Source organism: Anguilla rostrata, chromosome 6 (genome assembly GCF_018555375.3).
Source record: "Anguilla rostrata isolate EN2019 chromosome 6, ASM1855537v3, whole genome shotgun sequence".
NCBI classification, from domain to species: Eukaryota; Metazoa; Chordata; class Actinopteri; order Anguilliformes; family Anguillidae; genus Anguilla; species Anguilla rostrata.
Window position 1 is genome coordinate 56,949,545 of NC_057938.1, and position 19,331 is coordinate 56,968,875.

The following is a 19,331-nucleotide window of genomic DNA, read 5'->3' on the forward strand; positions in this document are numbered from 1 at the left end:
TGACACTACTTCCGGGTTTGACGTGGGTGTCCATCAGTAGCCTGTACTGGTGATGTGGTTGCCATGAGAGTAAGCCTGTACTGGTGATGTGGTTGCCATGACAGTAAGCATATCCTTTTTTCTCTGAAGGAACGAGGCTGCCATCCCCACACACTACTTCCTGGTCCTGACCAGCTGCCGGAACTCGTCCACCCCCCCTCAGCAGTGCCAGGGGCCCCTGGAGGCCCTGTCCTTCATCCTGCCCCACCGGCCGGACAACACAGAGGCCTGCGCAGTAAGCCCCCCGCCCCCCCCACCCCCACCTGCCAGTCACCCCCCCCCCCCACCCTGCCAGTCACCCCCCCCACTCTGAGAACAATGGACACAGGATCTCAATCTTCAGGGCCCATTTTATAAAGAGTCTAAGAGAAAGAGGAGCTGATCTAGGATCTGGTGACCCAGTGCATGAGCAGCTAGCAGGCTACACTGCCCCCAGGTCAGGATCATCAGCTAGCAGGCTACACTGCCCCCAGGTCAGGATCATCAGCTAGCAGGCTACACTGCCCCCAGGTCAGGATCATCAGCTAGCAGGCTACACTGCCCCCAGGTCAGGATCATCAGCTAGCAGGCTACACTGCCCCCAGGTCAGGATCATCAGCTAGCAGGCTACACTGCCCCCAGGTCAGGATCATCAGCTAGCAGGCTACACTGCCCCCAGGTCAGGATCATCAGCTAACAGGCTATGCTGCCCCAGGTCAGCATCTTAGCAGGCTACACTGCTCCCAGGTCAGGATCATCAGCTAGCAGGGGTACACTGCTCCCAGGTCAGGATCATCAGGTAGCAGGCTACACTGCTCCCAGGTCAGGATCATCAGCTAGCAGGCTACACTGCCCCCAGGTCAGGATCATCAGCTAGCAGGCTACACTGCCCCCAGGTCAGGATCATCAGCTAGCAGGCTACACTGCTCCCAGGTCAGGATCATCAGCTAGCAGGGGTACACTGCTCCCAGGTCAGGATCATCAGGTAGCAGGCTACACTGCTCCCAGGTCAGGACTCTGTGGTTGTATAGCTGCTCAGAGCAGGAGTTTCTGGCCTGAGTTTTAGTTTTCCCAGAATGCAGCAGTATCAGGCACAGCGTAGCACACTGAGCGTAAAGCAGTCTGATTAACCCAGAGAGGAATATCACAGCTAACAGCACAATCAAGCATCACTTCATAACATAACCTTAACCCTAACCCTAACCCTAACCCTAACCCAGAGAGGAATATCACAGCTAACAGCACAATCAAGCATCACTTCTACACAGATTTTCTTTCAGACTGTAAATTCAGTTTGGTGCAAAAAATGTGTGATGTGATTCAATGCAATGTGAAAATTTGAAGGCACATTAATTTTCATTGGTCCTCATGCCTAAATATTTGCACTAAAGGGGACCCCAGATTTTCTGATACAGCTGGTCTCTCTCTTTCAAACTTGGCAGCAAGATCTCATATAAACACACACTCAGCCGGTGGAGCGCAGTGGTGCGTGTGTGTGTATGAGCATGTGTGTGTGTGTGTGTGTGAGAGAGTGTGTGTGTGTGTGTGTGTGAGAGAGTGTGTGTGTGTGTGTGTGTGTGAGAGAGTGTGTGTGTGTGTGTGTGTGTGTGTGTGTGTGTGAGAGTGTGTGAGAGTGTGTGTGTGTGTGTGTGTGTGTGTGAGAGTGTGCTGCTCTGTGCCTGTGTGTGTGAGAGAGTGTGTGTGTGTGTGTGAGAGTGTGTGAGAGTGTGTGTGTGTGTGTGTGTGTGTGCTGCTCTGTGCCTGTGTGTGTGTTCCTCAGCGTTCGTCTCGTTGCAGGGCGGGGCAGATGTGCAGTGGGTGGAGGAGTGGATGCAGTTCCATGTGGCTCGGGTTCGAGACATCGAGCTTCTCACGGGGCTGAGCTTCTACCATGACCAGCTGTCAATCACAGACACCCTGCAGCTGAAGACCTTCCTGCACTCGTTCTGAAGGGCCTGCTCACCTCAGGAACCGCTGGAGAGAGAGAGAGAGAGAGAGAGAGAGAGGGAGAGAGAGGGAATAATGAGTAAAGAGGAACAGAAAGAAAGGAGAGAAGGAGATGCCTCTTTCTCCGGGTGGGGTGTTGAGGCTTTGCATTCTGGATGTTCACGCAGACCCCGCTGAGCAGCCAGGACGAAGAACTCCGTGCTCCTCTTCCTCAGAAAGAGCGCTGGAAACTCCTGTTGCCATGACAACTGCATTCCCGGTTTCCCCCCCAAATTCATTTTTTAACGGCTGGGATCATTTTCCAGGAAAATGTGGACATTTTGAAAATGACACATTTTACTCCTCAATTACTGTCCGTCTCAGCATTAAAAACCCCACAGAACTCCACATACAATACGGACAAACATACTCACAATACCCCAAAAATGTTTTTTTGGTTTTTATTATTATTTTGTGTATATTGATATTATCTTTGCACAGTTGATATTTTCATAATTATTTTCCATTTTGAACTGTCATTTTGATATTGTCTTCCAATGGACTATTAAATTGATTTAAATAAATCATTGTATCATTTTTTCAATATCATTCTAAAATATCATTCATTAATATGAGAAGTTGTACTAATCAGTAGTAGTTACTATTATTATGCTATCCTTATAGTGTATCAGGCTATTATGGTAATGAATCATAATATTGTGATAGTGTATCAAGCTATTGTGATAGTGTATCATGCTATTGTGATAGTGTATCAAGCTATTCTGATAGTGGATCATGCTATTGCTCTGTATCAGTGTATTAGCGAGTAGTGTAGGGAATGCAGTGTGAAAGTGTACACCTCATTAGACACCATTAGGGGGCAATGTTGCCTCAGCCTCTCCCATTCTGTCACTCAGTAGTTTCATGTGATGTCTGACACTGATTTCATGTTATAATGTCTGATATTGTTTATCATGTTATAATGTCTGATACTGTTTATCAGGAGGACAGTGCATTTGCAAGCAGTCTCTACAGTATGCCAGTGATTATGCTCTAACTGTGTGATGTAGGGGCCAGCTTCAGACAGACACTAAAGTGAGCTGATTCGTCTGTGGAAATACTCAGGAATCGTGTATATGACTCATTCTGAATATGACTCATTCAGAACGGAAGGTCATCAGCCTTGGACCCTGGATTAGCTTCAGTGGAAATTGTGGTCAGTGTGAACTTGTATTGATATTTAGAATGCCCACTGACAGATCCAAAACATGGTATCTTGAGTCCAGAGTTTAAGGACAAGATGGATCTGCTCAACCAGTTCAGAACTCCCTGAAGTTTTTATGTGGGCTGTGCAGTCTTTAGACAGCAATGTTTTTACATTTTTAAGAGAAAATATATTTTTACTGTGACCCACCACTTGTAAAATATACTTGTGAAATGTAGCCTGACTTATCTGCCTTCTCTCTCCCTCCCTCTCTCACTGTCTCTCACTCTCTCTCGCTGTCTCTCACTCTCTCTCTCTCTCTCTCTCTCTCTCTCTCACTGTCTCTTGTGGTCTCTCTCTCTTTGTCTCTCGCTGTCTCTTGCTGTCTCTCTCTCTCTCTCGCTGTCTCTCTCTCTCTCTCTCTCTCTCTCTCTCTCTCCTTGTCTTCAGTGAACAGCACAGCAGGAAGGAAACAGCAACGTGCATTTCTGCCTCAAAAGCATTTCTACTGAAGGCGTAGGGCAGAGGGGGAGGGGTAGGTAGGGGGGGGGTGAGCAGGTCAGAATGCTGAATGCTGAACCTGGAGTGTTGCAAGTGAGCAAGGCTTACATCTCTTTTGTTTGGCTTATCGTACTTCTCCAGAAAGCCCAGCCTCTCTAACACAGGCCTTCAGATAATTTCCACTCTGTTTATAAATGCTGGGTAAACCCGTAGGTCTCTATTTTAATTATTAGTCTAGGACCGTGGGCCATTTTTCATTTGATGTTTTGTACCAGGCCCAGCCAGGGCTAACCCAGGGAATATTTTCTGGTGAAAAGCCAGCTACATTTGGGGGGATGGAGCCAGCCTACTGGTAAAACCTGTGCTATATTGGGGTTCACCTGGCTAGATGTCTAGACTCCCGCTTTTTGCTCCTTGTCTGCGAAGGCTGCACCTGACTTCAGAGCCATGCTTATCTCAGCTGAGACCTGAACCGGTTTGTGTGTTTGTGTGTTTCTGTTGCACTTCTTGAATCGTGTGATGTTGGATTAGATTTTTATCTAAGAACCGGAAGAGGGCGAAGGTGCGGTTGTGTTTACGCAAAAGGCCGTTGCCTTGATCTCTGGGCTGGGGGGAGGTGCGGCTAGGCTGCAGCAAACCTTCCGGAAACATCTGCGGAAGCAGCGTGCTGTGGAAAGCACATCAGCCCTGCAGTGTCTCTGAGACGCTCTCCTGAACTGCTCGCTCAAAGGTGGGGTGTTTGACTCAGGGGGTGGAGGACGGAAAGACAGACCGAAACTATTTCGGCTGTGGCCAAGCCACTGTGACCTGCTGTCGCGGTGTTTTATGTTGCGAGCGCACATACGTGTCATCTAGAGACAAATAATGCACTCCTCTACAAAGCCTCCCACCAGTATATACTAAATTAATATTTCCAAGGAGAAGGCAGTGGTGCATCACTTAGTGATATCAAGTTCAGCGACTCGTCATGCATATTGAAATTCTGAATATTTATTAGAATTTAAGGGAAAGCTCTGGCCTCTGGAGATAACAGCCCCCGGGAGCCCCAGGGGGGGGGTCCTCCTCCAGGTTCAGATACCCGACTGAAGTGTTTCGGTTTCATGATCCGAGTAGCCCATCAGGGGGTGCTGATGTTTTTTTAACCGAAGCCCCCTGTGATCCAGTGAAGGAGAGAGTGACTGATGGAGATATAGAATTTGCGGGTCAGATAGACGCGGAGGTACGCCCCGGGAGCCCAGAGGCGGGAGCGCGCTCGGTTCGAAGCCGCTAAGAAGGTAGCGCGCTTTCTGGACCTAAGAGAGCGGAGCGGGCGTGCTGAGTTTTAACGAGAGCGGCGGCCTGTGTCGTGAAGGAGCTCTTAAGAGAGCGGAGTGGCGCGTGATCCTGGAGACCTCTTTAGGGCGAGCGGTAGAGAGCAGGGCGCTGTCTGCGGGAGCCTCTTTAAGAGAGCGGAGCGCTAGAGAGCGGAGTGGCGCTGTGTCTGGGGAGCTCTTTAAGAGAGCGGGAGCGGCTGGGCGTGAGCGAGCGCTGTGTCTGCGGAGCGGCTAAGAGAGCGGGAGCGGCGCTGTGTCTGCGGGAGCCTCTTTAAGAGAGCGGGAGCGGCGCTGTGTCTGTGAGGAGCCTCTTTAAGAGAGCGGGAGCGGCGCTGTGTCTGCGGGAGCGTCTTTAAGAGAGCGGGAGCGGCGCTCTGCCTGTGAGGCTAACTGCATTAGCCCCGGCTGTGATTGATTATGCGGCTGCGGAACCACGGCTCGCCCAGACAATGGCAGCGGGGGGGCCTTTATCTGCTTGCGTGGGGGGGGGCTTTATCTGCTGGCGTTGGGGAGGGGGGGTGCGTTATCAGCTCGCCCAGCAGCGGGTGGCACAGCGTGCCCGCAGATAAGCCTTCGCTCTCGGCCCGCTTCCTACGCCATTTGCTTAATTTTCTGTGACGTCACCCACAGAAATTACAGCGAGAGACGAAGAGCCACTGAAAGAAGGGGGGGGAGCTGAAAGGAAGGTGATTGGTTGTGCAGAGCATGCCGCTGGGGATGTTGGAGCGTGGCCTGTGGAGGGCGGGGGTTGCTGCCGGTTGGGGAGGGGGGGGTGCGGTTGGCGGGGGGCTGAGAAAAGAGTGCGATTCCGAGGCCGGGCAGAACAGGTGGGGGGGGGGATCAGGCAGGCAGGGCAGGGTAATGTGCCAAAATGGGCAACTGGGCATCAATCATAACCCTGATGCCCTGTCCTATCTCTCTCACAAACTCTCTCTTTTCCCTCAATTTTCAATTCTATAATACTTTATTGGCATGGCTGTACGTTAACAGTATTGCCAAAGCAATTCACAATGAAAAAATTTACAGTGACACATAAGACATAATTAAGAGTGGAATAAAATATATAAATGAAAGTACTTGTAGTATGGAGACCGTACTACAAGAAAGATATAGAGGCACTGGAAAAGGTTCATGGAAGGGCAACTAGATTGATTCCTGGTATGAAAGGGGATCAAAAAAGTGTTCAACAAAGGGATCAACAAAGTGAACTACTAGAGATTCTTCAGATTGAGTAGAACGAGGGGACATAAATGGAAATTAGCAAAAGATAAATTCTATACAGACATTTGGAAGAAGTTTTTCATGCAGAGAGTAATCAGAGTGTGGAATAGCCTGCCAGATCATGTAGTAGAGGCAGAGTACTAGGTACAATTTCGTCAGGAAAATGGCGAGCATTGTTGGGCTGAATGGCATGTTCTGATCATTATGTTACGTGAAAAATAATAATATAAATTAATTAATAAATAACCAAAGCCATACCTACGGAAAACCTACAATTTGAATGAAAAGACCAATAAGGACAGTAATACGAACAAAAACTACTGACAGTACAGAGATGGTGCCTCACTGATTGTCCCTCATTTTGTGACAGGAGGCCACATACCTCTCCCTCTCTCTCTCTCTCCCTCTCTCTCTCTCCCTCTCCCTCCCTCTCTCTCTCCCTCTCTCTCTCTCTTTCTCTCTCCTTCTCTCTCCTCTCTCTCTCTCTCCCTCCCTCTCTCCCACCCTCCCTCTCTCCCTCCCTCTCTCTCTCTCTCTCTCTCTCTCTCTAAGTGGAAACACTGTTGTCGAGTTTCCCTGTTTGTGGCCAAACCAGCGTGCAGCGCTCAAGCTCAACCCACCGTGAAAAAAATCCACCGCTCTACGCTCCACCACCCCTGGACCGCCTCCCCCCTCCCCCGTGCCCCTCCCCCCCCCGCCCCCCAGCACACGCAGTCTTCTGGTTCTAGAGCTGCGTAGTGAAGCAAGAGGTAACAGCCTTTGGGAGGATGCAGGAACTTCACTTCCTAGCGCGATCAAAATGACCGTACCCCGGTTCACAGACCACTGACAGCGTCCGTTCACAGACTCTCTCTAACCCGCACACAGACTCTCTCTAACCCGCACACAGACTCTCTCTAACCCGCACACAGACTCTCTCCAACCCGGACCAGCACCATGGACCTCAGTGTTCTGGAGGCTCTGGAGAGAGACAAAGTTCTGGAGGTTCTTCAGAGGGACAAAGTCCTGCGCTCTTTAGAGGAAGAAAGGATCAGGTAAGGGGAAAGGGAAAGGGGAAAGGGAGAGGGGAAAGGGTCTTCACATTTCCTGTAACAAAAAGAGCCACTTGGGCAAACTAACTAATCCTAAAATGCCTGAAGATTGTGGTGCTGATGAGATTATTTACAAAGTGCATAAACATAAACTTTCAGATGTGAGGTTCATTCCGTTAGATGGTCTTCCCTTTATTATAACTTTATTATACTTTAGGTTTATGAGCACGCCTTTGTAGTTATGATCTCAGGACCACTTTTGCAGGGTTGTTAATTTGGAGATTTTATGTGTTGTTTTTCTTAAGGGGAGAATTTTGATCAGATGCATGCTGCTGTCAGTTTAACGAGAGATTAGAGTTGTAATATTATATCATTTTTCATAATGTGAAATCATCACCACGGCAACACTAAGCAGGTATGGAGCAGTCAGCATCGTCATATCTGTGGTTATATTAATCGCTGCCAGCATTGTCATATCTATGGTTATATTAATCGCTGCCAGCATCGTCATATCTATGGTTATATTAATCGCTGCCAGCATTGTCATATCTATGGTTATATTAATCGCTGCCAGCATCGTCATATCTATGGTTATATTAATCGCTGCCAGCATTGTCATATCTATGGTTTATTTGCCAGCATCGCCAGGTTGTAATCGCGCGGCATCGTCATATCTATGGTTGTATTAATCGCTGCCAGCATTGTCATATCTATGGTTATATTAATCGCTGCCAGCATCGTCATATCTATGGTTATATTAATCGCTGCCAGCATCGTCATATCTATGGTTATATTAATCATTGTCAGCATTGTCATATCTATGGTTATATTAATCATTGCCAGCATTGTCATATCTATGGTTATATTAATCATTGCCAGCATTGTCATATCTATGGTTATATTAATCATTGTCAGCAGTGTTCAGGCTTAAGAGTTATTTTGGCTCATTATTTTGTTGTTTTTGGCTTATTTGGTTGTTAGGTATTGTCCCTGTTGTACCAAAATAAACAGTTTATTGGTGTCAGTGACACACACACACACACACTCACACATACAGTGCTCTAACCACATACCTGGCAGTCTGAGTTCCTGGATATTGCTGGTTTGTAGATTCAGGAAGTGAATGGTTTGTAGTTTCAGGAAGTTAATTGTTTGTAGTTTTAGGAAGTGAATGGTTTGTTGCTTGAGGATGTTACTTGTTTGTTGCTTCAGGGAGTTACTGGTTTGTTGTTTGAGGATATTTCTGGTTCGTAGATTCAGGAAGTTAATGGTTTGTAGTTTCAGGAAGTTAATGATTTGTAGTTTCAAGAAGTTAATGGTTTGTTGCTTGAGGATGCTACTGGTTTTTTGCTTCAGGAAGTTAATGGTTTGTTGCTTGAGGATGCTACTGGTTTGTTGTTTGAGGATACTGCAGAAAGGGGCGGGGCCTGTAGTCGTAGTGGAAAATTGGGGATGATATGGGGACTGGGGGAGGAAAGCAGCACATTATTGTGAAAGCTGAAAAATGAATAATAAAAACTACAGCTCCCAGGTGTACCTCCAGCGGTGATCTTCTGTGTGTTTGTGATGCAGGAAGATGAAGTCGGAGCTGCAGGAGATCCGGCGGAAGGGCGCTAAGAGTTTTGCGCGGCAGTACAGCGAGCGGACGTGCGCGCGGTGCCAGAGGCCGCTGGGAAAGCTGTGGAACTGCGGCGCCACCTGCCGCGGCTGCAGCCACCGCATCTGCAGCCGCTGCCGCGTCGCCATCACCGCGCGCGACTGGAAGTGCACCGTCTGCCACGCCTACCGGTCAGCCGCTAGCAAAGACCCTCTACCGCAACAAGATGGCCAACTCCTGCTGCGTTCCTTCTGCTCCAGTCTATGGCGAGGGGTGGGGGGGTCAGGGGGGGTTATTATTATGATTGTTAGTGGGCCTCTGTGTCTTGTTGGTGATGTCATATTTTTGTGTTCCTGAGAGGGAACACTGATGTTCTCCAGTACTGTCTCAATAAGAGCGCCTGCCAAATGAATATAATGTGATGTAGTGTAATTTAATGTAATATACGGTAAGGTAGTGTAATTTAATGTAATATACGGTAAGGTAGTGTAATTTAATGTAATATACGGTAAGGTAGTGTAATTTAATGTAATATACGGTAAGGTAGTGTAATTTAATGTAAGGTAAGGTAATGTCATGACCATGAAGCCCTCCCTGTCCCTCAGGGATGTGAAGATTAAATCTGGCGAATGGTTTCTGGAAGAGAGAGCGAAGAAGTACCCAGGTGTTTCAGGTTTGTTCTGTTTCTGCTGCTGATGATCTGATCGTTTTTGTTGTCAAGTCCACTAAGGAAGCTGAATGTCTGAGTTGATCTTGATAATGTATGTATGTTGGCACAGTACGGAGTGGGGTACAGATAGAGATGGGATCACAGTGCAGAGAGGGTTACAGATAGAGATGGGATCACAATACAGAGAGCGTTACAGATAGAGATGGGATCACAGTACAGAGAGGGTTACAGATAGAGATGGGATCACAGTACAGAGAGGCCTATAGTTTTTAATGATGTGAATGATCTAAAGCAATAATCAAAATTGCTTACTATAGAGGTTTTGGTGTCTGCTTTGAACAAATGTTCTGAAACTTAACATTAAAGAATCCTATCTTAGCTGCACGATGACCTCAAAGTACGTGGGCTTGCTGATCCTATATTAAGCAGAGAATAATCATTTTATGTCAGCCTGTTTAGGCTTACAGTGGGTGACAAACCTGCATGAATTCACGTCTTTTTCACATTTTTCAGTCTCTGTGCTTATCAAGCGACTTTATTCTTTGAACAGACAGACATGAGACCACTGGAGAAAGAATACTGAAGTCCTACCGAAGCCTCAGGTAAGAAAGCTGGTGGAACTGATGTTTCACTGACTGAAGAGGCCCCCAGCAATGTTCATCTGTGAAGCCTGGTTAAAGTCTTTAGCCATGGTGCTTTTTTTGTATTATTAGAACACCCTTACAAAATATATCCATTTACCCGAGCAACTGATGTAATGAGATGATCACCTAGACTAGCTCATCTTAATATTTGATCTATATTTGTGCTTTGAAATAAAACTAAGAAACATTTTGGGGTTGAAAAAGTTATATATTGGTTTTATTCATAATGCGTGTGTATGTGTGCGTACTTGTATGTGCGTGCGTGTGTATGTACATATGTGTGTGTGTGTGTGTGTGTGTGTGTGTGTGTGTGTGTGTGTGTGTGTGTGTGTGTGTGTGTATTTGTGTGTGTGTGTGTGTGTGTGTGTGTGTGTGTGTGTGTGTGTGTGTGTGTGTGTGTGTGTGTGTGTGTGTGTGTGTGGTGTGTGGTGGTGTGTCTGGGTGTGTGTGTGTGTGTGGGTGTGTGTTGCAGTAATATTGCCATCGTACCTCCGACCCCTCCCCCTTTCACTCAGACTCCATCCTTCAACCGCTCAGGGGTGAGTGAAGGATCTTTTCTGAGAGGCAATCTTTACTATCTTTATCTCCAGCTCAAAATAACTGTTGATCTACTGAAAGTAAGATCAAATAGTATTTTAATTTGATGTGTATGTGTGTGTTTGTGTGTCCATGCGTGGATGTGTGTGCATGCATGTGTGTGTGTGTCTGTGTGTGTGTGTGCATGTGTACTTTTAATTTATCTTTTAGGGGCTGCAAACATCCAGACCTTTCACCAAATCCATGGAGAACCTGTTTGTGTCTCTGACGTCTCATATGAAGAGTGAGTGAGTGAGCTTGTCCAGGTCATGTGACCGGGGCTGAGCTCTGCATGTTTAATAAGGGTGCAGCGAGGTGAAGGAGCACACTGGAGAGAGAGCAGTCAAGCTGCAGGAGTGGCTCAGTCTTGCTGAATTTCCTGCAGAATGCACAATGCAAGCTCATTAAATATACATCCTAAAAGAAAACGCTCCTGTTTTGCACGTCATTATTATTTCACACCGGGCCGCTGCGTCGTCCTTTGGGCTAAACTGTAGCTCGTGTGTAGAAGGAATGTTTTCTCCGTCCCCCACTTCCCCCAAATAACAGCTTCTGTTCACATTTTTTATACTTGTGTGAAGTACATATAATGTCTAGGAAGAATTACTAGGGGCTAATGTATTTCAGGCACATGTTTCACATAAAATATTTGTACCAGGTCTTGTTATTCTGACCAAATAAAAATGAAAGAATTTGTAAATATTTCCTAAAAAGCATCAGACCCTGTCCTGTGCCTGCAGAGATCTCCAAGTCGCAGAACGATGTCAACGCAGAGCAGACCCTGCTCACCACAGACTCCTGCTCCTACAGGAAGGAGAGGCGGAGCCAGTCTGACACCGCCATCAACTGCCCATTTGAGGTATGACACCCTGCCAGGAAAACGTGGTCGGAGCTCAAATAAAGCGACTGCACACAGGACCTCCCATCACCCAAGGCTTTTATTTATTTATTTTTGTTGCAGGTAACAAGAAAAACTATTGCAGCAACATACACTGCATCCAGAAATATGTGCTTTAATCTAAAGATGAAAATACAAATAAATAATAAAATGATTTTGTCATAAATGCAACTACATAAGAAATATGGGAAAAACATTTTTGTTTTTTTTGTTTTTTTAAACATTAAAATGTCATTACACCTGATCTGGATGGATAGGTAATCATGTTTGTATAACATGCATGGTGATATATATGATTTGATATGTGTTTAAATAAATTCATGTTGAAAAATATTTCAGTGGAAAACTGTGAAACACAAATGACTACATTATAAATGACTAAAGACAATATTGATTTAGAAAACATTTTTTAAATTATTTTTGATTAAGATAGACAGTATATCAAGTTAGTAGTTAGTTACACGGTATCATTTTAATTTTACAACCAAAGTGAAAATAAATAACAGAAATATGTTTTATGAGATTTATGATAGATTTTATTTTTATTATTTATGATGGAAAAAGTGTTTCAGTAGAAAACGAAAAAATATATAAGCCTATAGTCCAAAAAATACGAAAATTTTAAAAATGTGATTTTTTTATTTAGATGGATAGGGCATCATGTACATTTTACAACTAAGATGAAAAATTTTTTTTGAAATATATTTTATGATATTTATGATGGAAAAAGTATTTCAGTGAAAATCAGCTAAATATATAAGACTAGTCTTATGTCCAAAAGATACAAAAAAATTTTAAATGTCATTTTTTATTTAGATCGATAGGACATAATGTTAATTGTACAACCAAGGTGAAAAAAATGTATAGAAATGTATTTTATGATAGTTATTATGGAAAAAGTATTTCAGTAAAAATCAGCTAAATATATGACTATAGTCTTATGTCAAAAATTTAAAAAAAAAATACAAACACTTTAAAAATGTCATTTTTTAATTAGATGGATACGGTATCATGTTAATTGTGCAACTAAGGTTAAAAAATTCTAGAAATATATTTTATGAAATTTATGATGGAAAAAGTGTTTCAGTAGTAAACAGCAAAATATATAAGACTATAGTCTTATGTACAAAAAATACAAAAAAATTTCAAATGTAATTTTTTTATTTAGATGGATAGGATATAATGTTAATTGTACAACCAAGGTTAAAAAAATTATAGAAATATATTTTATGAGATTTATGTTAGATTTTATTTCATTATTTATGATGGGAAAAGTGTTTCAGTAGAAAACTAAGAAATATATAAGCCTGTAGTCTTATGTCCAAAAAATACGAAAACTTTAAAAATGTGATTTTTTATTTATTTAGATGTATAGGGTATCATGTACATTTTACAACTATGAAGAATTTTTAAAAATATATATATTTTATGATATTTATGATGGAAAAAGTATTTCAGTGAAAATCAGCAAAATATAAGACTATACTCTTATTTCCAAAAAATACAAATAAAGTTTAAATGTTATTTTTTTATTTAGATGGATAGGATATAATGTCAGTTGTACAACCAATGTGGAAAAAATGGATAGAAATATATTTTATGAGATTTATGATGGAAAAAGTATTTCAGTAAAAAACAGCTAAATATATGTCTTATGTCAAATAAACTTTTAAAAAATACAAAAACTTTAAAAATTGGATTTTTTAATTAGATGGATGTGGTATAATGTTAATTGTGCAACTAAGGTGAAAAAAATTATAGAAATATATTTATGAGATTTATGATGGAAAAAGTGTTTCAGTGGACAACAGTAAAATACATAAGAAGAGAAAAAGTTATTATTATTATTATTATTTTATTGTAAAAGTAGATAAAGCTTCCTCCCTCCAGGCTGGGGGGGACGGACTGAGGAGTACAGACAGTAACCATGGCGACCATAACGTCCTTTGACCCCTGCAGGTGGGCGGAGCTCCCAGCCTCTCGGAGCTCGTCCGGCAGGCGAGGGCCCAGGAGGGGGCGGAGTCCAGCCAGGCCTGCACTGACGATGACACGTATCAGGGGGCGGAGCTTCAGCTGGAAAAGAGGGTGGGTCCAGCGGCCTGGTTCTGCCTGGTAACCTCTCCTCAGCCAATCGAAGGGCTGTTTGGCTAACAGCTCTCCTGTGTGGCCCTAGGGCAGCGTTGGGAGCATTGGCGCGGGACTGGGGGGCCACGACCCAAACAGCAGCAGGGCGGGAGACATCGAGCTCGCTCTGGGGTACAGTGGCAGGACGTCCTGTCTGGAGGTCTCTGTGAGAGCCTGCAGGAACCTACCCTACGGGGACGCCAAGAGGAAGAAGTGCCACCCGTGAGCTAGCTCTGTATTTAATGTACTAAAATGCCTGTGAACTAGCACTGTTTCATGTACTAACATGCCTGTGAACTAGCGTTGGTACAAACTGAAATCAATGAGTTGATAAATGCCCATAATGATGATTTAATGAATTATTTAAATTTCAAATAAATCTGATTCTGTAGATAGGTCTATTCTGAAATGGTCAAAGTAGGCGGAGCACTCGCAAGCCATTGGAAGAGGACTCGCTGATCTATGGAGAGGAATGCCTTTTGATTGGCTCACAGAGTCTCAGAACGTTCCGTGCCCCTCCCCTTGTCATGTTCAGGTGTGTGAAGCTCCACCTGCTGCCGGACGGAGGCAAACAGAAGACTGCGGTGAAGAGGAACACCACAGATCCTGTTTTTAAGGAAACTTTAGAGGTGAGAAAACCTCCCCTCTCTGTGGACCTGTCATTATAATCATCCCTCTGTTCATAAACAGCTCAGTTTGGATCCACAGATCTTTTCCACACCTGTGCGTATGCAGATTATTATTTCCTCTTTATCATTTTTTACCTGTTTCTCCCAGATTGCCTGCAATTCCATGAATGCTAATTATATTAATTGATCTAATAATTATTTTAATGTTTTAATAATTATTTTAATGTTTTAATAATTATTTTAATGTATTGCAGTTGTTTTGGGCCTTGAACAGCTCAAAATGCTTCTCAGTAAAGGGAAGATGGTTGTTTGCAATATAACCAGTGGACCATAGCTAACATTATTTCAAATTTTTTTTTAGAATTTGTTTCATTCTGTTTCTGATAAGAAGGAGCATACTGATTGGCTGTCATTTTCCTCCAATGACTTGCACCCATTTATTTTTTATTACTATATCCTGTTTCACCCGGAGCAGTTCAAGATGGAGCGCCCCCTGCTGGCCAGCCGGACCCTGCAGGCATCGGTGTGGCACTCGGGGACCCTGAAGAGGAAGGTGTTCCTGGGGGAGGCGCTCGTGCCCCTGGGGGGCTGGGACTTTGAGGAAGACTCCGCCCGATGGCTCCCGCTGTGCCCCCCAGCACAGACGGTGAGCAGGGGCACCCGCGGAGTACGGGCGTGGCGTGGGGTGGGGTGGGGTAGCGTGGAGTGTGGGGTGGTGTGGGGTAGCGTGGGGCGTGGGGTGGCGTGGGGTGGGGTGGGGTGGGGTTAGGGAACTGGGGTTTATCACTCCCGGGGGTTGCAGGTTTACATCCCGACTGGATCATTCACTGCTATTGTATCCTCGAGCAAAGCTTCTTAACCTAAATGACTCCCACATAATGGGCAACAGTATAAAAGCATTACATTTCACCGCTCACAATGTATAGTGGAGCTTTAAACTATATGAAACATGGCCATGACACCAGACCTTATCAAAATACCACTACCAATAATAATAATATTAATAATATTAATTATTATTATTATTATTATTATTATTATAATGATGATGATAATAATGAAGATGATGATGATGATTATAATGATGATGATGATGATGATGTTTCTGCTGATGTTTGCAGGGCGATCTCCAGAGCAGAGGTCCCGTGGAGCAGCAGAGCAGAACCCTGCAGATTAAAGTCCGATTCTCCTCCTCCCCTCCCGCCGCGCAGGAGCCCAGGGCCGCGCCTCCCTCGAGAGGAGGTGCAGTACCGCCAGGGAGCAGGAGGCGGGTTCACCCAGCCCACAACACAGGGGCCCAGAGACCCCCTTCCTGCAGGGCCCAGTCCATTCACACATTACACTTCTACTTTTAATTGGTGCTATTAATTGGTAAACTGAACTATTAGTGACTTGAAAGGCACAACTAGCAATTGTGAATTTAATAAAAGAAAAAACGTGCTAAGTTTGAATGCAGAATTGACCTTTGAACTCTGGTTAAACACAGGAAGCCTCGTGGGGCAGCTCGCCGTTCAGGTCACAGGGGCCACAAACATGGCGGTGGATAAATCACCTGGAGCTGTACACTCATCTGTGAAAGGGTAAGGTCATGTGATGGGCTGGGTGTGTGTGTGCGTGTGTGTGCGTGCGTGCGTGTGTACAAGCAAAAGTGTGTGTTGGGGAGGCAGCACATTATCATAAATAAAACAAAGATGAAAAATATAAATTTAATCTGAGAGTTCCAAGAGCCCAGACTACATTTGGAAACATCCTGCAGAATGTTTAATATGTTTGCATGTTCATATATGTTTAAATGTGGGCGTCTATGTGTGTGGCATGTGTGCAGGGTCCTGGCCCTCCCTGGAGGGGTACAGCTGGCCCAGGAGTCCGGGGTTCAGAGCCGGAGTTCGGGGTCCCCCTGGGACCACAGCCTGGTGTTCAGCGCAGTACCCACAGCCGGCCTGCAGGGGGCCTGCCTACAACTCAGCCTGTATGACCACGCCCCCTTGGGCCTGAAGCCACGCCTCCTGGGCAGATCCACGCTGGAGGAAGGTAGTTGTGCCCCCCCCCCCCCGCACTGCAGCTCAAAACGCAGCACAGTCAGAATACATTCAGACACCGCATTTAAAAAGCTTTGCAGGGAAATCAGAGAACACTCTCCCCTGCAGATCTCAGAATTTTACAAGTAAACCTTTTGGGAAAATGTCTGAATATTTGTGCAAACTATGATAATAAATTTAATTCTAATTGCAGCAATTTTACAGGTTTCTAAAAGATTATTTTCAAATGCATTTGACCCAGGTCAGAAACACATATTTTAAAAGCCATTTCTTCCGAGATGTTCTGTTGACCGAACACACACATGAATATATATAAAAAAACGAGATCTAAGGGAGAAGACACACCAGAACAGCGGGCAGCTACGGTAAAGGGAGAGCAGAAGAATGAGATTTCATTAGTTCTGCTTTTAAAAACAGGCACTAACAGGCAGAGAACATAATTCCCCAAGCCCCAAGAGCCATTCTGTGCGGTAAAATTGTTTTGAACAGCTCCATTCAAGTTGTGATCAGTGTTCACGTTAAATAAGTGCAGGTAACTGCAGATATTTTCCCGTCCTGTGTTTGCCGTGGCAGTAGTAATATTGTGACCGCCCCCATTGTCCGCTTTTGTCCGGCACGCGTCTCTGGCGTACGCAGCAGACCCGCTGGGCCGCGCAGACACGCACAGCACTGCGTCCACAGCCCTTTCATCTGGAGGCGCTGAACACAGTCCTTTGTGTTCGCCGCGGGGGTTTGATTGGAAAACCCATTTTCAGTTTGAGAGGACGGCCATTTTCAGCTGCGGCCTGACGTCAGACAGTTTATTTCAATTTGGCATTCCGTAGTGAGGAACGAGCGCTCCAGGGCTGAGGTCGGGCGCACAAAATGGCCGACCTTATTTCTCTCCTTTCTGTCTTTTAAAAGCGTTTCTCTTTGTTGCCCCCTCGCATGGATAATGGCAGCCTCAACGCAAACGCTCTTCTCCCTCTGCAGGGTTGTCATGGCAGCGGGTCCAGCAGACCCCCAACACGTGGCACGACTTCGGCTTGCCTTTCCTGGCCAGCGACGCCGTCCAGAGAACCTGAGGGCAACGTTGTGCAAACGCTGGGAGAACCTCAGGGCAACGTCGTGCAGAACATTTTAATAAACCGAACATCTGGATGCAGACCGTCGCTGGTATGGAGCCCAAGCCAGAGGCCAATCACACACTTTCATTCTGCAAGACATTACCCCACCACCAAACAAGCAGAGCCAACGTTCCCACCCCCCCCAAGACAAGCCCACCAAACATACCCCCCCGGAAAAGCGACGCAAAACTTAGCCCTACAGTGAACTTCCTGCTGAACAGAGGGACCGTTATACGTGTAGCACAGAGTCCTGCCTGTTGAAAGAGCACACAGGATGTCCCCTCACTGCCCTGCTACTGAACGGCTTCTGTTGTGCTCTTCTCTAGTGAATGCTGCATCTCTCCACTCTGTACTGGCCGTGCTCCGGCAGCAATTTCCTAAAAATAAACCCTCTGTTCTGCCTGCTTAACGTTGCTCCACCCGTATCAGCACCCACAGCAAGCTGGGCTCCTGCGCCCGAGCGCTCTGTACACCCGGGCTAAATATCCCTGTTGTGTTTCATGTTTCATGTTCTTACTTCCAGCTACACTTGAGTGGAAAGAAGTTTGAGGGAAGGGCACTCTCCTTCAGTACCAAAACCAATACAATACCAAAGCTCATTTCCCAGTATGCATTTCCCACTGAGCACACTGTACTGAGGTCCCCACAATGCATTTCTCACTGAGCACACTGTACTCAGGCACTGTTTGTTGTTGTAGGTCTTTATTGCCAATATGTTTCTCACCTCATTAAAAATAAAACCGGTTCAGGTCCGACCCGTGGCAGAAGTACAGCGGGTCGTGTGTTCTCTCAGAACCAGGCGATCAGTCCCAAAGCCAGAGCCTGTAACCCAGGCAACCCAGCGAAACCGGCTCTACTAACGGGCCTAAGGAAAGAGCTCAGAAGACATCTCATGTAACATAAACAGAAAGACTGTCTGCGTGTGTGAAACCACAGCACCAGACGCGTCTAAACTTGACCCCTGTCTGACCTCCTTCAGTCATGACATCATGTGCATTTCCTATATGACATCATGAGCAGTAACACGTAAAACTAAAGTGAAGGGGGGGAGAGAGTGTGAGAGTGAGGGGGAGAATGGGAAAGAGGAAGAGGGAAATGGATAGAAAGAGAGATAGTGAGAAAGTGAGAGAAAGAGAGAGAAATAAAGTGTTTACAGGCATCTTAGAAATGCTGGTACCATTTACTGCATACGAAAATCAAAAAGTACCTAGGAATTTCCTAAACCGATTTCAATAACATGCAGTTGAATATTAATTTTTAAAAAAGTAATAATTTACAAATAAATCTCTTAAATCAAGAAATCTAAAGACAATAAATGGAACACAAATCTACCATTATTTTGGCTGATATAGGAACTTTATGATACAAATTAAATCAATCGTAGTAGAATAGGGAAAAATATACAACAAATTACCCTCTCTCTTCATTGGAATGACCCCATATATAAATATTTACTATTCTTGATTCATGGTTATAATGATGCCAGACGTAAATGGAGGTGTTCGTCTATCATAGAAAATAAAACCAAACGGAACATCCACTTTTCTGCGAATAAATGCTCAGATGCACACTGTTAATTCTCTTTCTGAGTGGCCCCCACTAAAAAAGAAAATAAGGAAATTGCCCTTCATTTAAATACAAAAAATAATAAATATGGAAAAGTGATGTTCAAGCACATGCTTCTGCAGCCTGCCTACATTCGGCTACACAGTAAATAATCCCTCTCTCTCATTCATTGACACCTATAGTTTAAAAACAATAAGAAATTTGGCCCAATCCTGTGAAATTACACACAATTCAAACAGCTTCAAAATTCAGTTTTACTCTCCGAAGG

The 19,331-nt window shown here is 44.9% G+C and overlaps 2 protein-coding genes across 4 annotated transcripts in view; both read left to right on the forward strand.

Moving 5' to 3' along the window:
* Positions 1 to 2,528, forward strand: part of enpp1 (ectonucleotide pyrophosphatase/phosphodiesterase 1) — a 41,094-nt gene extending 38,566 nt beyond the window's left edge. The window contains exons 24-25 of the mRNA XM_064340851.1: positions 130 to 274; positions 1,816 to 2,528. Coding sequence (XP_064196921.1) covers positions 130 to 274; positions 1,816 to 1,968 — 298 coding nt within the window. The 3' untranslated portion in view covers positions 1,969 to 2,528. The remainder of the gene's footprint in view (positions 1 to 129; positions 275 to 1,815) is intronic.
* Positions 2,529 to 6,902: 4,374 nt separating this feature from the next.
* On the forward strand, positions 6,903 to 18,264 carry sytl3 (synaptotagmin-like 3). 3 transcript variants are annotated; one of them, XM_064340852.1, is made up of 15 exons: positions 6,903 to 7,217; positions 8,787 to 9,002; positions 9,417 to 9,484; positions 10,032 to 10,083; positions 10,598 to 10,664; positions 10,873 to 10,945; positions 11,442 to 11,560; positions 13,559 to 13,684; positions 13,773 to 13,945; positions 14,259 to 14,352; positions 14,828 to 14,998; positions 15,474 to 15,594; positions 15,839 to 15,932; positions 16,178 to 16,383; positions 17,364 to 18,264. In XM_064340852.1, exons 1-15 carry the CDS (start codon positions 7,120 to 7,122, stop codon positions 17,453 to 17,455), a joined length of 1,770 nt encoding a protein of 589 aa, XP_064196922.1. In that variant the 5' UTR covers positions 6,903 to 7,119; the 3' UTR covers positions 17,456 to 18,264. The 3 variants fall into 3 exon arrangements, with proteins under 3 accessions (XP_064196922.1, XP_064196924.1, XP_064196925.1); XM_064340854.1 differs by lacking the exon at positions 6,903 to 7,217 and having other exon boundaries at positions 8,862 to 9,002; positions 10,036 to 10,083; XM_064340855.1 differs by lacking the exons at positions 6,903 to 7,217; positions 8,787 to 9,002 and having other exon boundaries at positions 9,097 to 9,484; positions 10,036 to 10,083.
* Positions 18,265 to 19,331: the final 1,067 nt, after the last annotated feature.

Bases quoted from the DNA above. Each gene is read 5' to 3' on its own strand.
- sytl3 (XM_064340852.1), top strand. From the start codon at position 7,120: ATGGACCTCAGTGTTCTGGAGGCTCTGGAGAGAGACAAAGTTCTGGAG. The intron at 11,561-13,558 runs GTATGACACCCT...TGACCCCTGCAG, and splicing joins CCATCAACTGCCCATTTGAG to GTGGGCGGAGCTCCCAGCCT. The intron at 13,946-14,258 runs GTGAGCTAGCTC...TGTCATGTTCAG, and splicing joins AAGAGGAAGAAGTGCCACCC to GTGTGTGAAGCTCCACCTGC.